This window comes from Harmonia axyridis, chromosome 2, assembly GCF_914767665.1.
Source record: "Harmonia axyridis chromosome 2, icHarAxyr1.1, whole genome shotgun sequence".
Classification (NCBI taxonomy): Eukaryota; Metazoa; Arthropoda; class Insecta; order Coleoptera; family Coccinellidae; genus Harmonia; species Harmonia axyridis.
The window spans coordinates 1,345,664-1,368,037 of record NC_059502.1 but is presented as its reverse complement, the minus strand read 5'-3'; the positions used below and the strand labels follow the sequence as shown (position 1 = coordinate 1,368,037).

The window sequence follows — 22,374 nt, the reverse complement described above, 5'->3', positions numbered from 1 at the left end:
CTGCATTTTTCAAATTTTGGGCTCAATAGAAAAAATTAGCAATTCGTTTAGGTATTTAGGCACAAAAATGTACAATCACATACCTGATGAATTCAAGCACTGCACCATACATTATTCAAAAGGAGAGTGAAGAAATTTCTAACTGATAATGTTTTTACAGTATGGAAAAATTTCATTGCTCCCAACTATTTTACAACGTTTTGAACGTCTTATCAATTAAGTAGAAAATGATTCATATATTGCATTATATTGACAGACCGCGTAAATTTTAAGGTAACAATATAGGGTGTTCCTAATTTGAAGGCAGAAAGAAAAATGAGAGATTCGTTTTATAATTTTCAAAGAAAAAGTTTCTATAAAGATGGGCCCGCAACCGCTTTGTTACCTAAATACAGGGTGTTTCTTGTACTCCTACTTTTTTTTGTGAAAACCGAAACCGAACCACAGAAAATTCTAGGAGAATACCCATGGCATCATCAAAACCATATAAAATTCAACATGAATTTCGAAAATTCCACTTGAACTTGAAGTCAGAAGCGTTTGAGCGTTAGTTCATTCATGCGCCCTTAGATATTGCATAAATGCAACAAGTATAATAAAATTTTATTCAGCCGTTTTCGAGTAAATCTACTTGTGATCACTAAACGAGCGCCTAAAAGCTCCTGAGGGTTATAATTCTTCAAACACTTTCAAATTCATCTAAACCTAAACTGACTAGATTGAATTGCTTGAGTATAGGAACCATAATTGATTGAATTAGTCTTCCACTTATGAAAGATCTATCATCTCGCTACAGCCTGTATACAGGCGACAATTGAATCTATTACGAAACACGTTCTATGAATAAATTACCATCCATAATCTATATAAAAATGTTTACTACTACAGCAATAAAACGACAAAGTAACTATAAATAAATGCAATACAAATAAGGAAAAACTGAAAGGTTATCTCTGTCAATAGTAATCAGTCGTGTTTCCGATTGCGATAAGAATTGGCATAATTTAAAACAAATTGGAGAATATTAACGAATATTCGACCAGTTTCCTTTATTTTTAGTGAAATAAAATTTTTAACTTTTGCAGCATTATTCAAGAGCACTAAAACAATGAATTCTCTATTTCCTTCATTTTGTTTTTCCTGAATTGCGAGATGAAATTATATGATATTATTTTCAAAAATGAAAAGAAAAATTGAAGACTTCCATAAAATATCTCAACTCATAGTCTGTCAATAAATTTTTGATAAACAAATGTCTTGAAAAATGTTTACTTGTTGAGGTCAGAACGTTTCGGAATCATTAGAAAATCTTCAGAGATCCCTCTTTTAAACGCTGTTTTTGCTTAGGGGTTCATTCCAGACTCAATAAACCGCAAAAAATTCTTTCACAACGAATTTTGCAATGGAAAAGTTACAGTTTGCCGACCAATTTTCGTACTCTATATCGACCCGTGTGTTGAGGAAGGTGTAACAAAATACCATCCATCCAGATCCTATTTCCACAGTTAATTGTTTTGGATATAGTCACATAATGGTAAACTTGATACGGCCACGAAGGCAGCCTTCATCGTTTGAGACGAAAGAAATAACAGACCAAACATAACGTAACTACTGGAGACAATCGAGGTGCAAGTCAACTGGACACATTGTTATCGATTTTTATCCACGCGAGAGATGTATCGATTTTTTATTGTAAGCTGAGTGGATATGATATCAGATGCAATAACCGTATCAACCATTTGTTGCCAAATATTTGCTCCATATGTGATAATTACGTGATGATATAAATCCAGAAGGCAACAATAAGTCCAATATGAAATTGCTTTTTTTCACTTCACATTTCGATTCATTATTTCGAGATAAAGGCTAGTGGTATATCGAAAATTTTGTAGTGTGTTGAGATTCGTTAATAATCGGTAACCTCCCTTCCCCTCACCATAGTTATCACCATAGTAACCATGGTGTGGGAAAGGGAGGGGTACCTTTTATTGACGTATCAATCGATAATAAATTAGGAGTACCTATCCTGGCTCTCTTTAGATTTTGTTTTCGAAAAGGAAATTTTTCAAATTTTCTATAAACAAGGTATTCAATAAGTTCAATGTTTCAATGTCAGCTTTGAAACTTTGAAAGATGATATTTGTGCTGTTTCTGAATATTTTACTTCTTATAAACATAGGTCCGATTCAGGATTTTGAGATATTATGTCATTTATTATCATGTTTGAATCATAAAGAAAATACTAGTTGCTAACACAACTAGAATTTTGTCACAAAATAGAAAGATTTATTTCTTTTGTCATCTGACTGATCTGACGAGGCTTGTTTCACTAAGAACCAATACGATTGTAGTAAAGTTTTAGTGTCCACGTTCGGGATGGGATTACAAGAATGATTTGAAGCAAGTAAATATGATAAATAATCGTTTGAATGCAAATGTGTATGAAAATTTTTTGGTGCACAACCTTTTCAACTTCATTAATGGTCTAGACTCTTGAGCTAAACATTGTTGAAAATATGTGGTATCAGCACGATGATGCACCAGTGTTCAGAGAGCAGATGCCCAGAATGTGGTAACAGAGGTTGATTGAAATAGGTCAATATTTCTCTTAATTCAGGCTTTCAGTTAATAATATTCCTCGAAAGAGAACTAAGAGCATTTCTATTACTTTTTGTCTATACGTATATGGAAGTTTGCAGCTTCGTCATGATAAATTGCCAAACAGTAATTGTCTCAGAGTAATAAACATAGATAGAGGGAGCATATGTCATTTTCAGTAAGAAAATTTTGTCCCCAACATGAGCTATCGAATTTGACATGAAGCGCGCGGAAATGAAAACATATCAGTGATACGATATTTCAATCAATTCGCGAGTTTCTCCATAAAGAACGCACTTCTTATGTTCCATAGGTAATCAAGGTTTCATATTGATTCAAAATATATTGAAATGAATACCTAAATATATCAGAAATTCAGAAAACAAACTTCAAGCGCGCCAAACGACGTGAAACAACCGATGACACTAGGAGAGCAAAAGTTGCCAAACCTTGGATTTCAGCAGGTAGATACAGAAAATAATAAATATTTTCTTATTATAAATTCGACATTTAGTAAAAATATCGTATTCCAAGTATCCAAATTTTTTAATCGCGAATCACTCAAATAAGTATATTTCATTCAATATGATATGCATTCATAACGATATATTAAAATTGTGGATTTGAAAATATATCACAATCCGACAACGTAATTTAACCATGTTGGGGACATGTATACTCCCTCTATCTATGTTTATTACTCTAAGGTACTTGTCAAGATTGACAGCTTATGGCATTTTTACCCATCCTATATGACATTTCCAAAACAGATCATCGTTATTAGGACACCCAACGTATCTCGAACATCTTAACACGAAATCGAGAGAATCAATAAACATGTTAATCACCTCCGAATATAATCCACCTCTAAGGCCCCATTCACCGCGCTGAGAACAAGCCCACTTTGTCGAGTTGTTGCACAACTTGCAGAGCACTTTACCTCCGCGACTCGTTCACGGCCAACCATATGGCGTTTGGCGCAATTAACATTGCAAGTAAAATAACATTTTCAAATGGTTCAATGGGCATTTTTTCTCGATATTGCGCTGGGATGTTGACACAGAACGAGCTGCTTTATTGATTTACAGTTAGAGAAACGCTCTGCTAGGTGTCTGCACGAACATATTGGCGGGTTGTGGGCAGTTGCTACTTGCGTGGTACTGCAGGTAGACCTTGTGGGCCGGTCTTCGGCTGTCGATTTACACGAAAATTGAGCTTCGTTATTGAATGAGATGTAGAAATTCCACCTGAGGCGAAAGAGAGGAATTTGGCGGTTCTAACAGTTGGAGAAATACCTTTGTTTGATTGTTGGATCAGCTGGTGAATCTGCAGCTGAAAGTACGGATCTAAGAACTTCTAAGTTGACGCTTAGTAGAGGCGCCTTTTTACTTAACGTCACTTGAGCAGCGTAAGAAAGGGTTTCCAATAAGAGGTTTTTGAATAGCTCTATATCTGGGCAGCTGTTACTTTTGAAGCTTTCATTTTTTGATTTTGACAAAAACTACGCCATTACACGCTTTAACAACGCTTTGAAATTGTTAAAATTCTCTATGAAATTGGTCGATATTTTGCAGTTGCAGTTCGCAAAGCTAAAGCACTTTTGGGACGTCGTGAAGCACCTTCTTGGCCGACAGTTGTGAAATCGATGCCGTGTGCGTCGCTCAACAATTACTTAGAATTTTGCTGTTATACGCTCTATTAGTGTGACGTCACACACCGCCATATTTTTTTTTTTTGTTCTCCTGTCAGTGTTCGGAATCCAAACAAATAAATTGTCATTCAAATTAGTACGGTGTCGTTGAAGGAATTGGCTTATTTTCATAAATAAGAGTATTTGAGGAACGATTTCAGTATTAATTGATAGACAGAAGGAACGAGGTTAATAGCAGTAAGTTTGAATTCTGTATCATTCCCCAGATTTTGTAAAAAGCCGTGTTTATTAGTTGAACTGCAAGTTCGAACTTACTGGCATTAATCTCGTGCCTTCTGTCTATCAATTAATAGTAAAATCATTCCTTAAATAATCTTATTTATCAAAATAAGCCAATTTCTTTAACGACAACGTACTAATTTGAATGACAATTTGTTTGTTTGGATTCCGAACACTGACAGGAGAACTAAAATGGCGGTGTGTGACGTCATCACTAATAGAGCGTATTGTCCGTAGTGTTGAGGAAAACTCAGTTTTATCGATTTCTCGTCGATCTTGGGAAATAGGCATTCCACAAACAACATTATATCGTATTTTGCACGAAACTTAGGTCTAAAGGCTTCAATATCCAACAACGTCGTATCTACTCTGATTGGGTCCTTGAAATACATCAAAATAATTATCGAAAAGTCATCTTCAGTGATGAGGTCCATTTTCACCGCAGAGGCTATACGTTAAAGAGCAAAATTGATGTATTTGAGGCTCATAAAATCTAAGAATGAATATTCAAACGCCTCTCCATCCTCAAAGTGTCAATGTTTGAGGTGATCAATTGTAATCACCTCAAACATTGACACTTGTGGCCAATTGTGGCCACCGAGATCTTGTGATTTAACACCTTTAGTTATTCATTTTGGGGCTACGTTAAAGATGAGGTATATGCCAATGCTCCAAAATCGATTCTGAAGTCTAATTCAGAAAAAAATGTGTTATGGGATGGTCACAAGGATAACCTCTGAAACGCGCAAAAAGTGCATGTTCCTTTTTGAGGTACGGCTCTGAAAACAACTGTAAAACTTCAACGTCAACGAACTGGATAATAATTCATCCAGGCGTTTTTAACGAACAATTCCTTGAGCGTAATTACATCCCAAGTAGAGGCTCATTATGGGTCAATTATTCATACAGATAGGCTGTATTGAAAACCACATCCATCAATTTCACACCTGATGGGCCATAACTCATCGATAGACTACACTTTCTCCTGAAAATACTTGAAATTGGAGTATTATGGAAATTTGAGGTTAGTAATGGGTTAAGGAATTTACGTAACATGAATGCATCAAGCCCATTACTGCTTATGCTGCTTGAGCTTTAATTAAATGGATCAACTCAAGGTTTTCGAATGGCTCCAGCTAGCTTTTAACTCTTTGTATGTGAGAGAAAATATTTTTCTTGATCTAAATAAAAATGAGAAAGTTGACGATCTCTTGAACAACGTTTTGGGAAGAGAATATTTTCTATCATCTATAATAACAGGCCAATAGAAAAGTGCCCGGTGCACCATACTAAAACACATTTTTTTTTTGCAAAATTCGGTTTTATTATTCAACAAAGTTGCCTTCGAGGGCGATACAGCGATTATAGCGATCTTCCAACTTTTCGATAGCATTTTTGTAGTACGATTTGTCTTTCGCTTCAAAATAGGCCTCAGTTTCGGCGATTACTTCTTCATTGGCGCTAATTTTTTTCCAGCGAGCATTCTTTTGAGGTCTGAGAACAGTAAAAAGTCGCTGGAGGCCAGATCTGGCGAATACGGTGGATGCAGAAGTAATTCAAAGCCCAATTCATGCAATTTTGTCATTGTTTTCTGACACGGCGCATTGTCTTGATGAAAAAGAACTTTTTTTTCTTCAAATGTGGCCGTTTTTTAACGATTTCATCCTTTAAACGATCCAATAACGCTACATAATAATCGCTGTTGATGGTCTGGCTCTTTTGGAGGTAATCAATGAATATTATACCTTGCGCATCCCAGAATACTGATGCAATAACCTTGACAGCTGACTGTTGTGTTTTTCCTCGCTATGGATTCGGTTCATCGTGTGTAGTCCACTTAGCTGACTGTCAATTGGACTCCGGAGTGAAATGATGTTTCATCCATTGTCATATATCGACGCAAAAATTCAGGTTTATTGCACTTAAACAACTTCAAACAACTCATATGGATTTAATACTAACACCGTCATCTGTGGAACAGACCGGGGACTTTTCAATTGGCCTAATATGAGACATAATCTCGCTGGAAGAGCCAGAAAAAAGCCTCTCTAGAAAAACGTGTAGCAAAAAGCGAAAAGGAAGAAATCAGGAATGAGAAGGAACATATCGCCAAGGCATTCAAGGTATCCTAAAAGGATCTCCTACCTAGACACGTCTCTCCAAAAATAGCATTTTCACGTGCAACAGACGCCTCATGCCACGTGATCGATCTTGAGTTCCGGACCTTACAGATGCCCGTCGACTTTTTAAATGCCTCAGACTGGATTCTTGGCTCTTGGATCTTCACCGACTTTAAAATAAATAAAAATGACCGGTCTCTTTTGGGTTAACACGTTCGTTCGAGGCGCGTGCGGAATGGTAACCCAGTTAAAAAAAAAGTGTCCGATGTTTGCGATGCGATCTTTCGACTTTTAAGGAGAGTTTTGAATTCTGTTCAAGGTCGGCAGGGTTTTGATGTTTCGTTGCGTTTATTATGCATGTGGGTATTTTGATGTGTCGAGTCTTGGGAAATCTGTAAATTTGGTTTTTAATTGAGATTACTTTTTAGCGGTTCATGCATGAGAATGGACATTCACCTTACAAAACTCCAATTTCGATCGAATACTTATATGGTTACCACTAAATTTATAAAATTCAAAATTTCTCGATTGTATCATTCAATTTTGTTGCTTTTTGAGCTATTTCACTAATGGCATTGAGTTTTTTCGTGATCCTTTCAATATTTTTCGCAGATGTACATTTTAATATTGATTTATTCCTAGAAGGATGGTTTTATACAACATTTATTTTTCCCAAAATGGGAAACGTAACCAAGAGAAGGCTGTCAACTGTTGCATTTGAATTTGTCGATCTTTTTTCCAATGAAACTTTTCACCATTTACTATTCGATAGCCCATTTAGAAGTTTTGGTAAGTTATATTCCAATCGGCCAGTGCAATTCTCCATAAGATCATACTCCTTTTGGAAGTAATAAATTGAGCAATTAGCTACCTCATTGCCACGTCAAGTGCATTCAAAATATCATATATGGAAAATATTCATTTAAAAGCCATCTGGCTTATCTTCATTGTGACAGTTGACCTTTCTCATCAAAATTGATGATCGTAGCATGATAATTTTAAATCAAATGTCAGTATGGCATTTAAAGCCTAAATTGAGTGAAACAAAAGTGAGAACGTTTTCTAGGAAACTCTTTATTCAGAATAGTATTTTATAATACAATTGCAGAAAGCACTGCTATTCTTCCACGTGTCCAAAATTCAAAAACGAGCAAACGAGTGACGAATTTTTGAATGAACTAGTGTTAGAATGAGATAGGTAGAATGAGACAGGTATTAACCAATATTTTCTTAGTTTAGTAAGTTTTGCATTGAAAAATGTTGGTTGGCAGAACAGTTTTCCAGGAGATTTCCGATTACCACCATATAATAATAAAATATACAACAAATTTGTGTGAAACTGAGATATTCTCGCACGTTTTTGTTTTACAATATATGGCAGAATGAATGGAATTGCCACAGAATTAGAGAATAGTATATATCTAAAGGAGAAATATCTTGGTATAATTCGTTTACTATTACTACCAAAACCTCTTTACGAGCTTGGTTTTTCTAGACATTTTCCCTTAGCCTTGAGACATTTCATATGCGCAACAACCACACAAATTACTCAATACTGCGCTATTACACATGAAAGTACACAGTTTAATCCCTATTGTTTGAACGACGATAAGCCAAACGAAATATATACACCCCAGACGTGAAATATTGAGAAACTGCTTATCAACTCGCTCTATTTCCAACCGTCCGTATTTTAATATGTCACGTAAAAGACTGACTGCGAAAAACGCTAGAAAAAATCATGCCTAGAAATAGGAATTGCGACGACCATTGTTTCACAAATAAATCTTAGTGTATGTTGCGTCTGCAGTTAGTCATGGAAATGGGCATGGAAGAATGAAGGCGCCTTGTGGCCTGTCTCAATATTGCGCTGCAGCTTATTATCGGTCTCAATGTCAAGTCTGTACGTTTGTCGCCTTTTTATAAGGTTGCCATTTTATAACGATTATTGTGTAGAGATTCAATCTTTACGGTTGTTTTCCAAATTTAGAGTTCAAATTTTCATGAACTGTAAGATCTACAAATAATCGGTAAGCGGTGTTAGAATGAACGATTTTATCAATGAGTCTAATTTCGGAGAAACCCGAAAATTTATAGATTGCAAAATTGGCCACAAATTTTCGATACCTGGACCTTAAAAAACATTTTTTTGACGAAAATTTAAAAGGTAAGGTGAGATACGGACTTGAAAGCTCAATATGTTTTGGATCACAGCTTGATCTATGAAAACCGATCATTTTTGAGGGGGGTGTGACTAATATTTCCGGAGATATAACGATTTTTGGGGGGAAATTAAATTTTTTTCGAAATTTCGACTTCAAATTTTCTCGAAACCGTGAGCTCTACGAAAAATCGGTGAGCGATGCCAGAATTGACGATCTCTGATTAGCCGAATTTCGATCTCACCCGAAACATTTTTGTCCAAATATTTCCGTAAAATTATTGAGTAGATATTCATTTTTATCTTTTTTTTTTCATATTTCGAGTTCGAATTTTCATGAACTGTGAGGCTACGAGCCATCGGAAAGTGATAAATCTTTTGATCCAGGTATCTATCTCCTTGTCCATCTTTAGTTATTCAATCGTAGTTTTCGAAATTCTATAAATTTTGGAATATAATAAATGAAAAAACAATTTTTATTTTTGGAAGTATATATATGGCAAGAAAGTTCTATCGTATCCAAAATAAATGGCTGAAAAAGATGGAACATCTCATCTCCAATGTAACATTTAATCCCTCATTTCAATTATCCTATCAAGAAGCAGACAGGTCAATAATTCTTCCTATCCTTTGTCTGTAAATTAAAGAAGATATAGTCGAGGCACCCTGATCAACAACAGAAGATAACAAAGGACGTGGCGTTCAGAAGACCACATATCGCTCGCTAAGCGTTCAACCCTTAAAATACCACCCCCTGGCCATCTGTTGTCCACGTGCTTTACTCTCTTGGCTAGGGATATTCATAGGGCTGTCGCAGGATTGTCCTTGGGGTAGACAAACAGGGAGAGAGAAGAATAACATTTCCCTAGAACTCACGATCGCGGTAAAGCTAGAAAAATATTTATTCTGTTGATTGAAATGGAATTTCTGATACACGTTAATTCCCTCATATAAGTTATGTTGACTTAATTCGATTGCCAAGTTAAATATACGTAGATAACAATTTTTCGTCGCTCTCAGTTTAACCTTCAATCGTTGAAGACGTTAAGGAATATCATAAAACTCATCTAAATGATCTCCCAATCAACACAAGAATTTTTTATCGAAGTTAAGATATAAACCATCAAATGAAACACTTGAGTCAATGTTGAGATTAAAGCGATAGCTTTTACGTTGTCGATAATGGAATTCTTCAAGTGGTAAAGTTATGAGATTGGATCTATAAAACTATCAGCAGTTTATTAAGAAATATAGTCTGTTGAAAATTGCTCACTTTTTTCGAGGGAACATTCAATTGAGGGGTAATGGCTTTTTGAATGCAATCAACAAGTCTTGAATCGACGTTTTTATTGTCTGCTATCGCTATTTAATTTTTGAGAGGTTGAAAATTTCAGTAGTTTTGATCAATAATTTTATATTTTTTTTGTCTCTTTCATCTCAAATTCTCGGTCATCATTAAATTCTTATTTTTTTGAACATTCAACAAATTCTATGAAAAGGCACAATACAATAAAAATCTATAAAAATGTTATCGGAAAATTGTATGACCGCTAGAATTGTAGTGTCGCTCTTTAAGGCAATTATAATGAATAATAAAATAAAATTTTAACAAAAAAAGTTTTTCAATGTTAGCCTACGAACTTTCAAGCCAAACTTATATTCTCAAGGAGTCATCTGAAGGGTAAATGAATTCTTTAAAACGATAAATGTGGGTTTTCTTTCACCGCTGAACTCCAGACCTGTTATTTTTGGTCCTAACTCCGAATCCAAAGATTTGTGAGCATCAATTACATAAGGAATAACACCAGGATATTAATATTCATGACAAGAAAGTGGTAGATGCCCAAGAATCATTGTAATGCGATATCCATCTAGTAAAAGACGTTCAGAATCGGGGTATATAAACCAGTTTTAGTCGATAGTCGCTTTTCTCGATCTAAAAATAAAATCCGAGCTTAGATCTTCGAGAAAAGGGTTAGGAATCACGTGTAATGGGCAGAGGAATCAGGCTAATGTTCGATTAGAAGGATACTGAATCTATCTGGGATGAGATAAAACACCTGATGGGATTCCGAGTGTTTTTTTCTATCAATATTGCAGTCCAAAACCAGTTACCTCAAGAGAGGAAAGAGATAAATCATGCAATTTATGAGGTCCTTTATCATCTGATAGGAAAAGTATCCTGGGTTTCTAATTACAGCAGTCAAGGTGGGCCAACTTGTGTGGGAGAGATATAGGTGTCATTTTATCTCAGAGGACAATGGTCACAATAATTCAGTTCCTCAAATCGGGAACCAGTATTTAAGTTAAGGAATACTTAATGGGTATTTCGGTCGTGGACCTTTCCTCCAATGAAGAGGGAAAACAATTGGGTGGTCAGAAATTTTCATTAAGTGGACTGATTTTGTAGCATTCGCTTAGTTCAGTGGCTCTTTGATTGCTTTTTGGTGTTTTTCCCCATTCAGCTACAATTCAAATCAGAACACTTGAACTTTGAGCATTGACTCTTCATATTCTTTATATTACACGTGTAAAAGTACTTTTAGATAACATGCAACGTTGCCTTTGCTCACTCATACATTCGTAATATATAATTATTATGATCAACATAATTCGATAAAGATAATTCGATAAAGATTTTAATCTTCACGCTTTCATATAATCAACTATCAAGAAGTGCCTAAGTTTAATGTTTATTGAATGTTTCGGATACTATAACCAACAAATCTTGAATTTCAATAATAATTCCGTATGAAAATAACAATTGATTCGTTCGAGATTGATTGCTTGTATAATTCACAGCTATCAACGAATATTTACAACATCAAATAATAATATTATACCTATGTACGCTTTCAATCGATTAAAATAGTTCCTAAGTTCATCAAACCAATGTCAAGCGTGTTAAAACTTCTATTCATGATCGTAGACCAACTAATAACTAATTATAATTTAATCAGTTCAATTTAGCTCGATTTAGCTTTAATAGAATTCGACGAAGGGGCCACTCCTATTACAAAATAATCCCCTAAAATGAGCTTAAATGAATGTATTGTGTTGTTGACCTCTTGATATGTTTACCCTTCATTAAGCTTTTAGAATTCTGGTTGAAACAGAGGGTTGGCTGAAATGGATAAATTAACCCTCCCCACTTCACCTCTTGTTTGCCCTATTTTCGGTTTCCATATTGGAATTACTTGGGAATGCTTTCTAAAGGGTTTTTCAATAGGAATAGGAATTTCCATTTGAAATGGTTCTAATGGCAACACTGTGTATTATTTTTTGACATTTCTTATATCATTTGTGTTTAGTAGGTTATGCCTTTTAGTCATGGTAAGATACACGCTTCAACAACGTTTAGAAATTGTTTTATCAAAACCAGTACTCGTTTGTGAATACTGAAAGAAATTTGAAAAGAATTCATGGACGATGTTATTTAGTTAATATGAGTTAATTGATTCACTATTCGTCGTATTGGAGGCAAATTTCAAAATGAATTTTCTCTATTTCAGTATCGTATACAGTTCTTAAAACAGTGCTGTAATGAACTCATTACACCATTGTTTTCAGTTATATTTTTCGTTTTGTGGTTCTCTACCCATACTTCCAATCCTATCAAAATTCAACACACGTCAATTGTCAATGTAATATAATTGGGATTTAGTTATTTTAGTTAGTTAATTATTCGCAATTTCTTTTAATTCTGTTGATGTTAAATCGATTTCATCATACATAATTCACGAATTTAATGCGTAATTATAAATTAGTTGAAAACTCGAAATGTACGATTCAAATTCAAATTCCGTAATCTGTCAATTTTCGTAACAGTCACACCAACTGCCAAGATGCAATACAAATGTCACTAGGATATTTTATCTGAATTTTTCATTGAATTTCGACAATATGTCATAAAACTTGACTGAAATAGGGAAAACATCGTCTAATACTCGTTGCAGAAGGCAATTCCAACACTCAAGCGTTTGAAAACTCGATCCTTCTTCGCTCGTTTTCGAATTTGATAGGTATATAAGGAACATTCTTGAAGAGCATGTAGTGCCATTTGCCCCATACATTGGTGAAAATTTCATTTTTATGGACGATAATGCCAGACCCCATCGTGCGCGCATCCTTCAGGAGTACCTTGAAGAGGTTGAAGTCTCTCGAATGGAATGGCCAGCAAGAAGTCCAGATCTCAATCCGATTGAGCAAGTTTTGGACAACCTCAATAGAAAGCTGAGAAGTTCAGAAAATCATCCAGCTACTCTTAATGACTTAGGAATCTAACTCAGAGAAATCTGGGAAGGATTAGACCAGAACATTTTAAGATCACTCATTTTGAGTATGAACCGTCGTTGCCGAGCTGTAATTAACGCAAGGGGTGGAAATACCAAGTATAAAATCACTTATCAGCATTCCAGTATTTTGAAAATTGTTTATTTCTTTTCTTTCACATAAGATTCGGTGAAATCCTGAATTTTTCTTCCATTTAATGTGTCTTGTTTCGTTCAAAACGTTTCCGAGAGAACATAAAAAATAAGTTACGAAGTCAATATACTGTTAACTTTCATTAAAATTGAGATTTTCACAATGTGCGTTAATTTTTTTGCGCAGTGTATATTATTATTTACATGATATAGGAGTAGTGACTGGTAGGTACCACTTTTGAAAGGTAAATAACATTGTGTTGAAATTATCACGTAAATCAATATTTTCATAGGTCGCCATGTTTCCTTGCAACTCTTAGGCACGATCGATCAGAAACCTAACATTCTATTGTAAAACAACGGTTTAAAGATTCACAATTTTCGAAAAAATTATACGACTAAGAGCTGAAACAAGCGCACAAACGCTTCCGATTTCAAGTTAATACTTTTCTCATCTCTCAAACCCGATGGTATTTTCTCTTCAGAATCCATATTTTTCGACTCCCGTCTGAGAATCATTAATCAAGTGGGTAGTAGTTACTTCGGATTACTCATTAACTTTTACACGATAGTTTACATATGTTCAAATCGACCCTCTCCTCATCTCTGGATGTATGCAGCGTGCAAGTTGATGAACCGTGTATCTTTCAAGTCTGGCGTGTTAACTAAGGCTATTACATGACTGCATAGATTGGTATATAGAAGCGTAATATGAAATATAGTTAATATCTTTTTCATGATGATGAGCCTTTGGTGCAACACAAGTGTTCATCGTCCCACCTTATCATGGCTTACAATAAAAACTCTTAGAGATTCTTTGAAGAATAGACGGGTCGGGAGATACTCAAAAGATTAGTGTTTTGTTTTTTATAGCTTTCGTTTTTGGTTGGGTAAAATATGGAGATTCCCACAATTACCTATCTATTTTATCTCTCGTTAAAAAAAAATATAACCTTCTGAAAGATTTCCAGAAAAATTTATTATTCTACGATTTTCATTTATCATTTTCTCATTCCTTCATGTTCGAGTTTATGTTTAAATGTCAAAGTGGCTTTTGATGTTAAATATGGTTCTATGTTCGCTAATTTAAATGCTTCTATCAAAAAAGAAGAGATTTTATTCATTATATAGTGTAGTTGAGGCATAAAGCTTTTACATAGTAATTTGACGAAAATTTGGTCAGACAAAACATTAATACCACATGTCAAAAGTATCAATTTTCAGATTCAAATATCTACAGTCATAGTTCGATTATAAAGGGTGTTTTTTTTAGAGCTATAGAACTTTAAATTGCAATAAAGCAACGATGGATTATTCGATTGACATGAATTTTACTTATCCGCAAGATAATCTTGTGGCATTACATTTTAAATATGATTTCTGGCATATGACCGCCACGGCTGTCTCGGATGTAGTCCAATCAGTACGTCCAATTTTCGATGACTTTTTCCAACATTTGTGGCCGTATATCGGCAATAACACGGCGAATGTTGTCTTCCAAATGGTCAAGGGTTTGTGACTTATCCGCATAGACCAATGATTTTACATGGCCCCACAGAAAGTAGTCTAGCGGTGTTAAATCACAAGATCTTGGAGGCCAATTCACAGGTCCAAAACGTGAAATTAGGCGGTCACCAAACGTGTCTTTCAATAAATCGATTGTGGCACGAGCTGTGTAACATGTTGCGCCGTCTTGTTGGAACCACAGCACCTGGACATCATGGTTGTTCAATTCAGGAATGAAAAAGTTAGTAATCATGGCTCTATACCGATCACCATTGACTGTAACGTTCTGGCCATCATCGTTTTTGAAGAAGTACGGACCAATGATTCCACCAGCCAATAAAGCGCTCCAAACAGTCAGTTTTTCTGGTTGTAACGGTGTTTCGTCATACACTTGAGGATTAGCTTCACTCCAAATGCGGCAGTTTTGTTTGTTGACGTAGCCATTCAACCATAGCGCTTCATCGCTAAACAAAATAAAATGGACGTAGTGCGCGATACGTATTTCGCACAGAACCATTATTTTCGAAATAAAATTGCACTATTTGCAAGCGTTGTTCAGGCGTGAGTCTATTCATGATGAATTGCCAAACCAAACTGAGAATAAATCACTTGACAGCTGTTGAATGGGTCGCCATCTTGAACAGAAATACCAACTTAAAGTTATATACCTCGAAAAAAAACACCCTATATAAACGTAGAATTTAGAACGAATGTTTCTAGAATGCAATTAATCAACTGAATCGAATAATAAACTTGATCCTGAATTGAATATGATAAAATTATTCCATACTTAGCAAATAATGTTGTGGAATGCTTTTGATTCTCCATTCCTAAAAGGAAAACCGTGAAAATTAAGAATAAATATAGACTATCTTTAATGTTCATCGTTAGAATTACATAACACAGTGAGACAAATAGAAACTTCAAGGTTCCTCGTTAAAATTAAGACATGCTAGAGGTACACAGATAAGATTCTGAACCAGTTGCTAGGAGCCTAAATCTGTATCTGTGTTGATTCGTTTCCTGAAATAGAACCTCGAAAATGGTGTCCTTTCTGAAGAAAACTAGACGGAGCATCGTCTTCATATCAAGATAATTTCTGCTATACGAAAGAATGTTAAACTGAGTTTAGAGCGGAACTGAATGGTTCATTTTGGCATTGAAACATTGAAAGACATCATTTTGCATGAACAGAATGAATCGAAAAAATCTATAGTAGGCGGCTATCACTTTTTTGTATTGGTAGAACATGATCATAAATGTCATTCCTTCAAGCGTCTGCAATTTCAAGAAAAGATTTGAGAAAGATTTGAGAAGAAGAAGATTTGAAAAAAATTTTCTCCGATTGACAGCAAATATTGATTTTGCAGACACATATCAGTCAGCAAAGTATTAATTTTCCTGCCTAGGCAGCAAAGTGATTATGTATTCTCAATTCGAATAAAACATTCGACATTTTCTGACAATCAATATTTTTGCCACCTTCCTTATTTCTGGAGGAGTAAGTAGGTACTTCTGAGTCGCTATCACTGTCCATAAAATGCATATATCCGATATTTTTTCAAAAAACTGTCAGATATTTCCTCGGATATTTCATAAGTTGTCAAACTACCTATAATTATCAAGGACATATACATTTCCATAGCAACCAACCATTCCAACAATTGCGATTTCTATCAAATTTCGTTTTAATTTATCACTACAGGAAAAATATAAAGATTGTGGGAATTGTAATAATTTGCAAATACAATATCCTACATATATCATTATAAACAATCGAAGAAGAAATTATATGTTTAACTCGGCACTCGGTGCCTAGTAAAACAAATAACTAGAATTTGTCTCATTTTTGGAAACGTGTAACTCTTCCTTCGAATTTCATAAATTTGATAATGTGCTTCATATTCGGCTTCATAATGAAGGTATAAACTTTTGATACGATATTATACAATAGGTACATTCGAAAATATAAACACGAAAGTTAAAATGTACCTACACTGAGGAGCTACAGTTTTTCAAAGACAGACCTAGTGTTGAATTAAAAATTTCTTTGCTTACCAAATTGAGCACGACATCACAAAATTTATATTTTGGTCACGAAGACAACAGTAAATATTTAAAGGATGGGGTCCCTACTTGATGGAAAGTCATAATTAAATGAAATAAACTATTTGTATAAATTAATTTAGAAGCATTGACGTTATGGACCTTTTTTAAAACTTTATTAAATCTTACTCTCAATTTTCTTTCCAGAATCTTGACAGATCAGTGAATTTCTACCTATTTATTTATAGATTCAAATGTTACATAAAAATATATATCAACAACCTTTCTGGTAATAACATATCATGAAGAACATAACAATAATTTGGGTAAAACATAAACTCGAATCAACCACAAAAAAGTCTTCAATTTACCCACATTGATGTTGAAAAAATCACATCAAATTCCAAAATAGAAGACGATTAGATATTATACTCTTAAATCTTCTCAATTTGAGGGACTGTTCATAATGTAAACTTTTTGCCAATAACTTCCTGCGTTATTGACTAACGTTAATATCCTTTTAAAATTCAATCTCTTCGTTCAGGAACACCCTGTGTTTGTAGGTAAACAAACTACCGTTGCAGGAATAGCTTTCGTCCCCCAAAAATAGATATTGCATCACCAGAAACCAAATAAACCCAGCCAAACACAACATCCTAGATGCCACCCTCAACATCCCGCAGATCAAACATTCAACACCCCTAAATCTTCATCCAGAAGGTCGCCCCAATTCCCCAAATCGATTCGCACACGCCGCTTTCAAGGTCGCCGCCGCCGCCCCCGACCTTACTTCCCCGAAAACTCACCCCAGAAATCTTCCCACGTGTCATCCTCGTCGATGAGAGCCTCCCTCATGCTCATTGTCGGCTGCCGCGAACCAGGATTATTGTCACTGTCACATCGCACACCCGCGAGACGTGCAACACTGGCCGGTACGCGAAAACGCGATTTTTCTCTAACGTAAACAAATCGGGCGAGTTCACTGTTCGCGCTACGCGAAAGCACGTTCCATGGCTAGCCGCGACCGTGAACACCGGACGAATGGATGGGGAAAATTGGTTGATGGACCGACAGCACGGTCGCGTGTTGGCAGAGACGGGCGGCGAATGTAGGGGGAGCGAGAGGGTAGATGGTGAGGTTGGATGGGGTGGAGAGAGATGAGAGATGAAGGATGGAGATGTGGGATTGGGAAGTTTGGGTTCGTGGAGGGCGAGTAGATGAAGGTTCCTCGATCCGGAATTGATCCTGTCAAATTGGTCGTTTGGTTTATTTTAGCTGACTATTTCACTCCTTCAACGTTTAGCGATAAAACATGCAAGCTGGCAAAACCAACAAGTTGGTTATTCAGCGATATGATTTTGAAATTTCCTAAATTCACGATAGCTTTGAAAATTAATATTGCCTTTGTAAAACAAAAAGGAACCAAGGCAGGAAAAGTAAATTTTTTTTTTGATTGATAGGTGTCTGCAAAATCAATATCTATTTGCTGTCAATCGGAGAAGAATAATAATTATTCTGATGCGATCTTCAATTGACTAATCGACAAATATATCGTCTCTGTAAAGCAAAAAAAGACCAAGCGCAAAATACAGAATTGTACAGGAGCTCAGATATCAGAAATACCGAATTTTCCAACTTATATTTGGCGCTTGGTCCTTTTTTGCTCTACAGAGGCGATATATTTGTCGATTAGTCAATTGAAGATCGCTTCAGAATAATTTTATTTTTCTCCGATTGACAGCAAATATTGATTTTGCAGACTCGTATCAATCAGCAAAGATTTATTTTTCCTGCCTTGAGCAGCAAAGTAACTACGTTCCTGACTAGGCAGCAAAGTGATTATTCTCAATGAGAATAAAGCATTCGACATTTTCTGACAATAAACATTTTTTATTTCTGGAGAAATAAGTACTTCTAATGGTGGATTTATGCACCGTACCTAAGAACTAAGGACTAAGAACTATGAACTAAGAACTAAACCTAAGAATTGAGTGGAGTTTATGCACTCTCTTGTTAGTTCTTAGTTGAGGCATGCGCACGTGCTATACTTTGATGTTTGACTTTGATATTTATTGTGAAAAAATTAAATTTAATTTTTTCTATACACCTAATACTTTTCATCGATAAACACGAATAACGGAACATAAAATGATAGAAACTGGTACTCGTTAATATTGAAATTCTATGCGGCGCTATATTTTACCTGAGCCCTTAGTTCTTAGTTAACAGTTGGCCTGCTAGTGTTAGTTCTTAGTTCTTAGGAAACGTGCATAAACGCCCTCATTGATTTGTTAGCGTTCAATTCTTAGTTCTAAGTTCTTAGGTTTTCTTTTGTTGTATGCTCTCGCTGTGTATATTGAACATAAGAAATAAAGATTATTATTATAATCTTAGTTCTTAGGACTGGTGCATAAATCCACCATAAGTCGTTATCACTGTCCATAATATGAATATATCTGATATTTTTCTAAAAAACTGTCAGATATTCCATAAATTGTCAAACTATAATTATCATTTCCATAACAACTAATCATTCTAACAACTGTGATTTCTATCAAATTTCGTTTTAATTTATCACTACAGGAAAACTAAAAAGATTGTGGGAATTGTAATAATTCTCAATTACAATATCCTACAGGTATCATTATAAACAATCGAAGAAAAAAAAATTAGGTTTAACTCGGCAGCAAAGCTCAAAGCGGCATAGCCTCGCTAAGCTCGGCTATGAACTATCAGCTGCGGCAGTCAATCTAGTACTTTGCTGCCTAGTGAAACAAATATCTATTCTTTCACTAGGAAGCAAAGTTTTAGATTGACTGCCGAGGCTGATAGTTAAGATAGTTAAGCCAAGACAGTCAATCTACTTTTGCTGCCGAGTTAAACATATGTATAAGTTTTTTTCGATTGTTTGTAATGATATATGTAGGATATTGAATTTGCAAATTATGACAACTCCCACAATCTTTTTTTCTTCCTGTTGTGATAAATTAAAACGAAATTTGATAGATATCGCAATTGTTGGAATGGTTGGTTGCTATGGAAATGTATATATCCATGATAATTATAATTTGACAACTTATTTGAATATCTGACAGTTTTTTGGAAAAATATCGGATATTTTTATATTATGGACAGTGGTAGCCTCTTAGAAGTCCTTACTCCTCCAAAAATAAGAAAGGTGGCAAAAAATATTGATTGTCAGAAAATGTCGAATGTTTTATTCGCATTGAGAATAATCACTTTGCTGCCTAGGTAGGAAAAGTAATACTTTGCTGATTGATATGTGTCTGTAAAATCAATATTTGCTTACCACTAAGAACAAGATATACAAAACTGGTGCCTTAAATTACCACGAAAATAACAACAGGTAAAATCAGTTTTTGGAGTTTCTGCTGAACGAAAATCTCTCCTTAGATCGAGAAACAAATACAGAATAACCTACAAAAATATTAGAAGACTACATTTTCAATACGAAAAAGAAAACGGCGAAGATTATAAAGAATCTAGTATAAAATCGTCATCAAAATCCTTCAATTAAGGCCATAAAAACCATCAATCATAGCCCGGTAGGCGGTAGCGTAATCCATTCACCGTAACAGTTCTACCAGCCTCATTTTCGAATTGGTAAGATCCACTCACACCACCAGCTCAAAAACCGCAACAAACAGTGACAAGATGGGGATGTAGAGGCTTTTCAACAATCATTCTTGAGTTGTACTTGAGAGACGCACACGGTTTCGATTCTTTGCATCAGTAACTTGTCCCAATAGCTCAAATTTAGTTTTGCGAACTGTGACTGCAAATTTTCGTAGTGAATTTTAACAATTCAAATGCGTTTTTGAAGCGTGTATCATTCAATTTTTAGTAATGGAGTATCTTTTACTTGTCAAATATTAAATTTTATCAGCTTCAAAAGTGATAGCTGTCCAGCGAGAGGTATATTCAAAATGAAACCTCTTATTGAAAAACCCTGTATTATCCCATATTTCTTTAACTACCATTCCGAAAAGGTTGAATTTTGGTTTATTTATGTAAAAAATCACTCGAATACTCATGCTAAAATATCAGGAGGATCATTTCATCATAAAACTTCTCATCTAAATGAAATAATCGACAATGAAATTCATAATGAATCACATTTTTTGTTACTCAGGTATTACCTACATCAGTTCCATACTTCGAAGCGTAATATGCGCAAGAATGGCGAGTGTTCAAAAGCTCACGACTCCTTTTATCGAATTTTTTCTTTGTTGAAAGCAGGTAAAAGTTCACTAAAACCGCATTCGTGAAGAAAGTTTCGAAAATAAGTTGAAAGGCATTCAATCTGTTGTAAGCATATCTCTTCCATAAATCATAGTTGGTAACGCATAGTAGAAATAGACTGTTTTAATTAGCGTTAATAATGAAGACACGTGACTTTGGGATGATTTCAGGAGCGCATGAATCCATTGTCGATTGTCACGAATTTCGAAAAGCTAGGTGAAGAATCACGAAATGTGTTCAAGGACCGATAGAAGCAGATGGTAGAGGTACGTTGCCCATTGAATGGTCGATGGTACAGATATGTTGAAGATAAAAGAGATGCGATTTCACACTCCAAGAAGTACGTTATCTCTTTTGATGGATCGAATCTTTGCAGATGTGGATAGCACGACTTCGCGAATGTGATTTTTTTTTACAATAATTGCTGTACTTCATCGAAATTTGAAAATATGTATTTTTCAACCGTTGTGGATCGTCTATATTATATTTAATTTTAGAATAGAATATTTTAATTTAAAATTGATATTACGATCCAATAAACTCGTTCTCAGTTAGATTCACAAAAACAACAAAACAATAAAATCACTTATCTTAAAAATTCTTGAAATTAATCTTCTTATGAATTTCTGTATACTTTGATGTAGGTATCAGTCAATTTATCGTTTCCATCAACATGAATCAAAATCAAGTCCATTTTCTAATTATATATTCATTTTCTTCAATTTTACACTTCTGCCTTTCTTTGATTTTTCTTATTGACGTCTTGTTCTAATGTTTTTCTCGCTATCGTGGATTTTTAATCTTTCTTTCTCAATTCGATGCTTCAATTTTTGTCTGTGGAATGTCTATGGTACTGTCACTCAATTTTGAAATTTCCATCAATCAAATCTTCTTCTCTTCAAACTTATTCTAAATTTTATTGCAAACATCTTTTACATTCTAATTTTAAATAATATCTGATAAGTTATTATTTGAATTATTTCCTAAAATCAACAAAAGCTCAGTGAGATCTTCATTTACAGAAGGCCTTGCATTCGTATAGTATGGAATAGAATGGTAGGTGATGTATGGTGCATTATGGTTTATCAAAGTGGTTCCGAGTCCTCAAACATTGTGGCTTGCATAACCGCATCGTTTATGGTTCTGTACTTATCATTACCAACATCTGGTATTTCGATTTTGAAAAAATTAAGGACAGGAGTGTTTATTCTTTATTTGTAGTTCCTTGAGACCTATCCTGAATTTATTAAAAACACTGCAAATTTTATCGTTTGTTATTTTCTCTTTGAACCGAAAAAAATTTGGAATTATTATAAAGGGTGTTTT

The 22,374-nt window shown here is 34.8% G+C and overlaps 1 protein-coding gene across 1 annotated transcript in view; it reads right to left on the bottom strand.

Annotated features, from left to right (window-relative positions):
* The window catches only part of LOC123671993 (pleckstrin homology domain-containing family G member 3), a 135,073-nt gene extending 117,236 nt beyond the window's left edge, over window positions 1-17,837 (bottom strand). The window contains exon 1 of the mRNA XM_045605928.1: window positions 17,592-17,837. Within this exon, the coding sequence (XP_045461884.1) occupies window positions 17,592-17,646 (55 nt within the window). The 5' untranslated portion in view covers window positions 17,647-17,837. The remainder of the gene's footprint in view (window positions 1-17,591) is intronic.
* Between the last annotated feature and the right edge of the window lie 4,537 nt (window positions 17,838-22,374).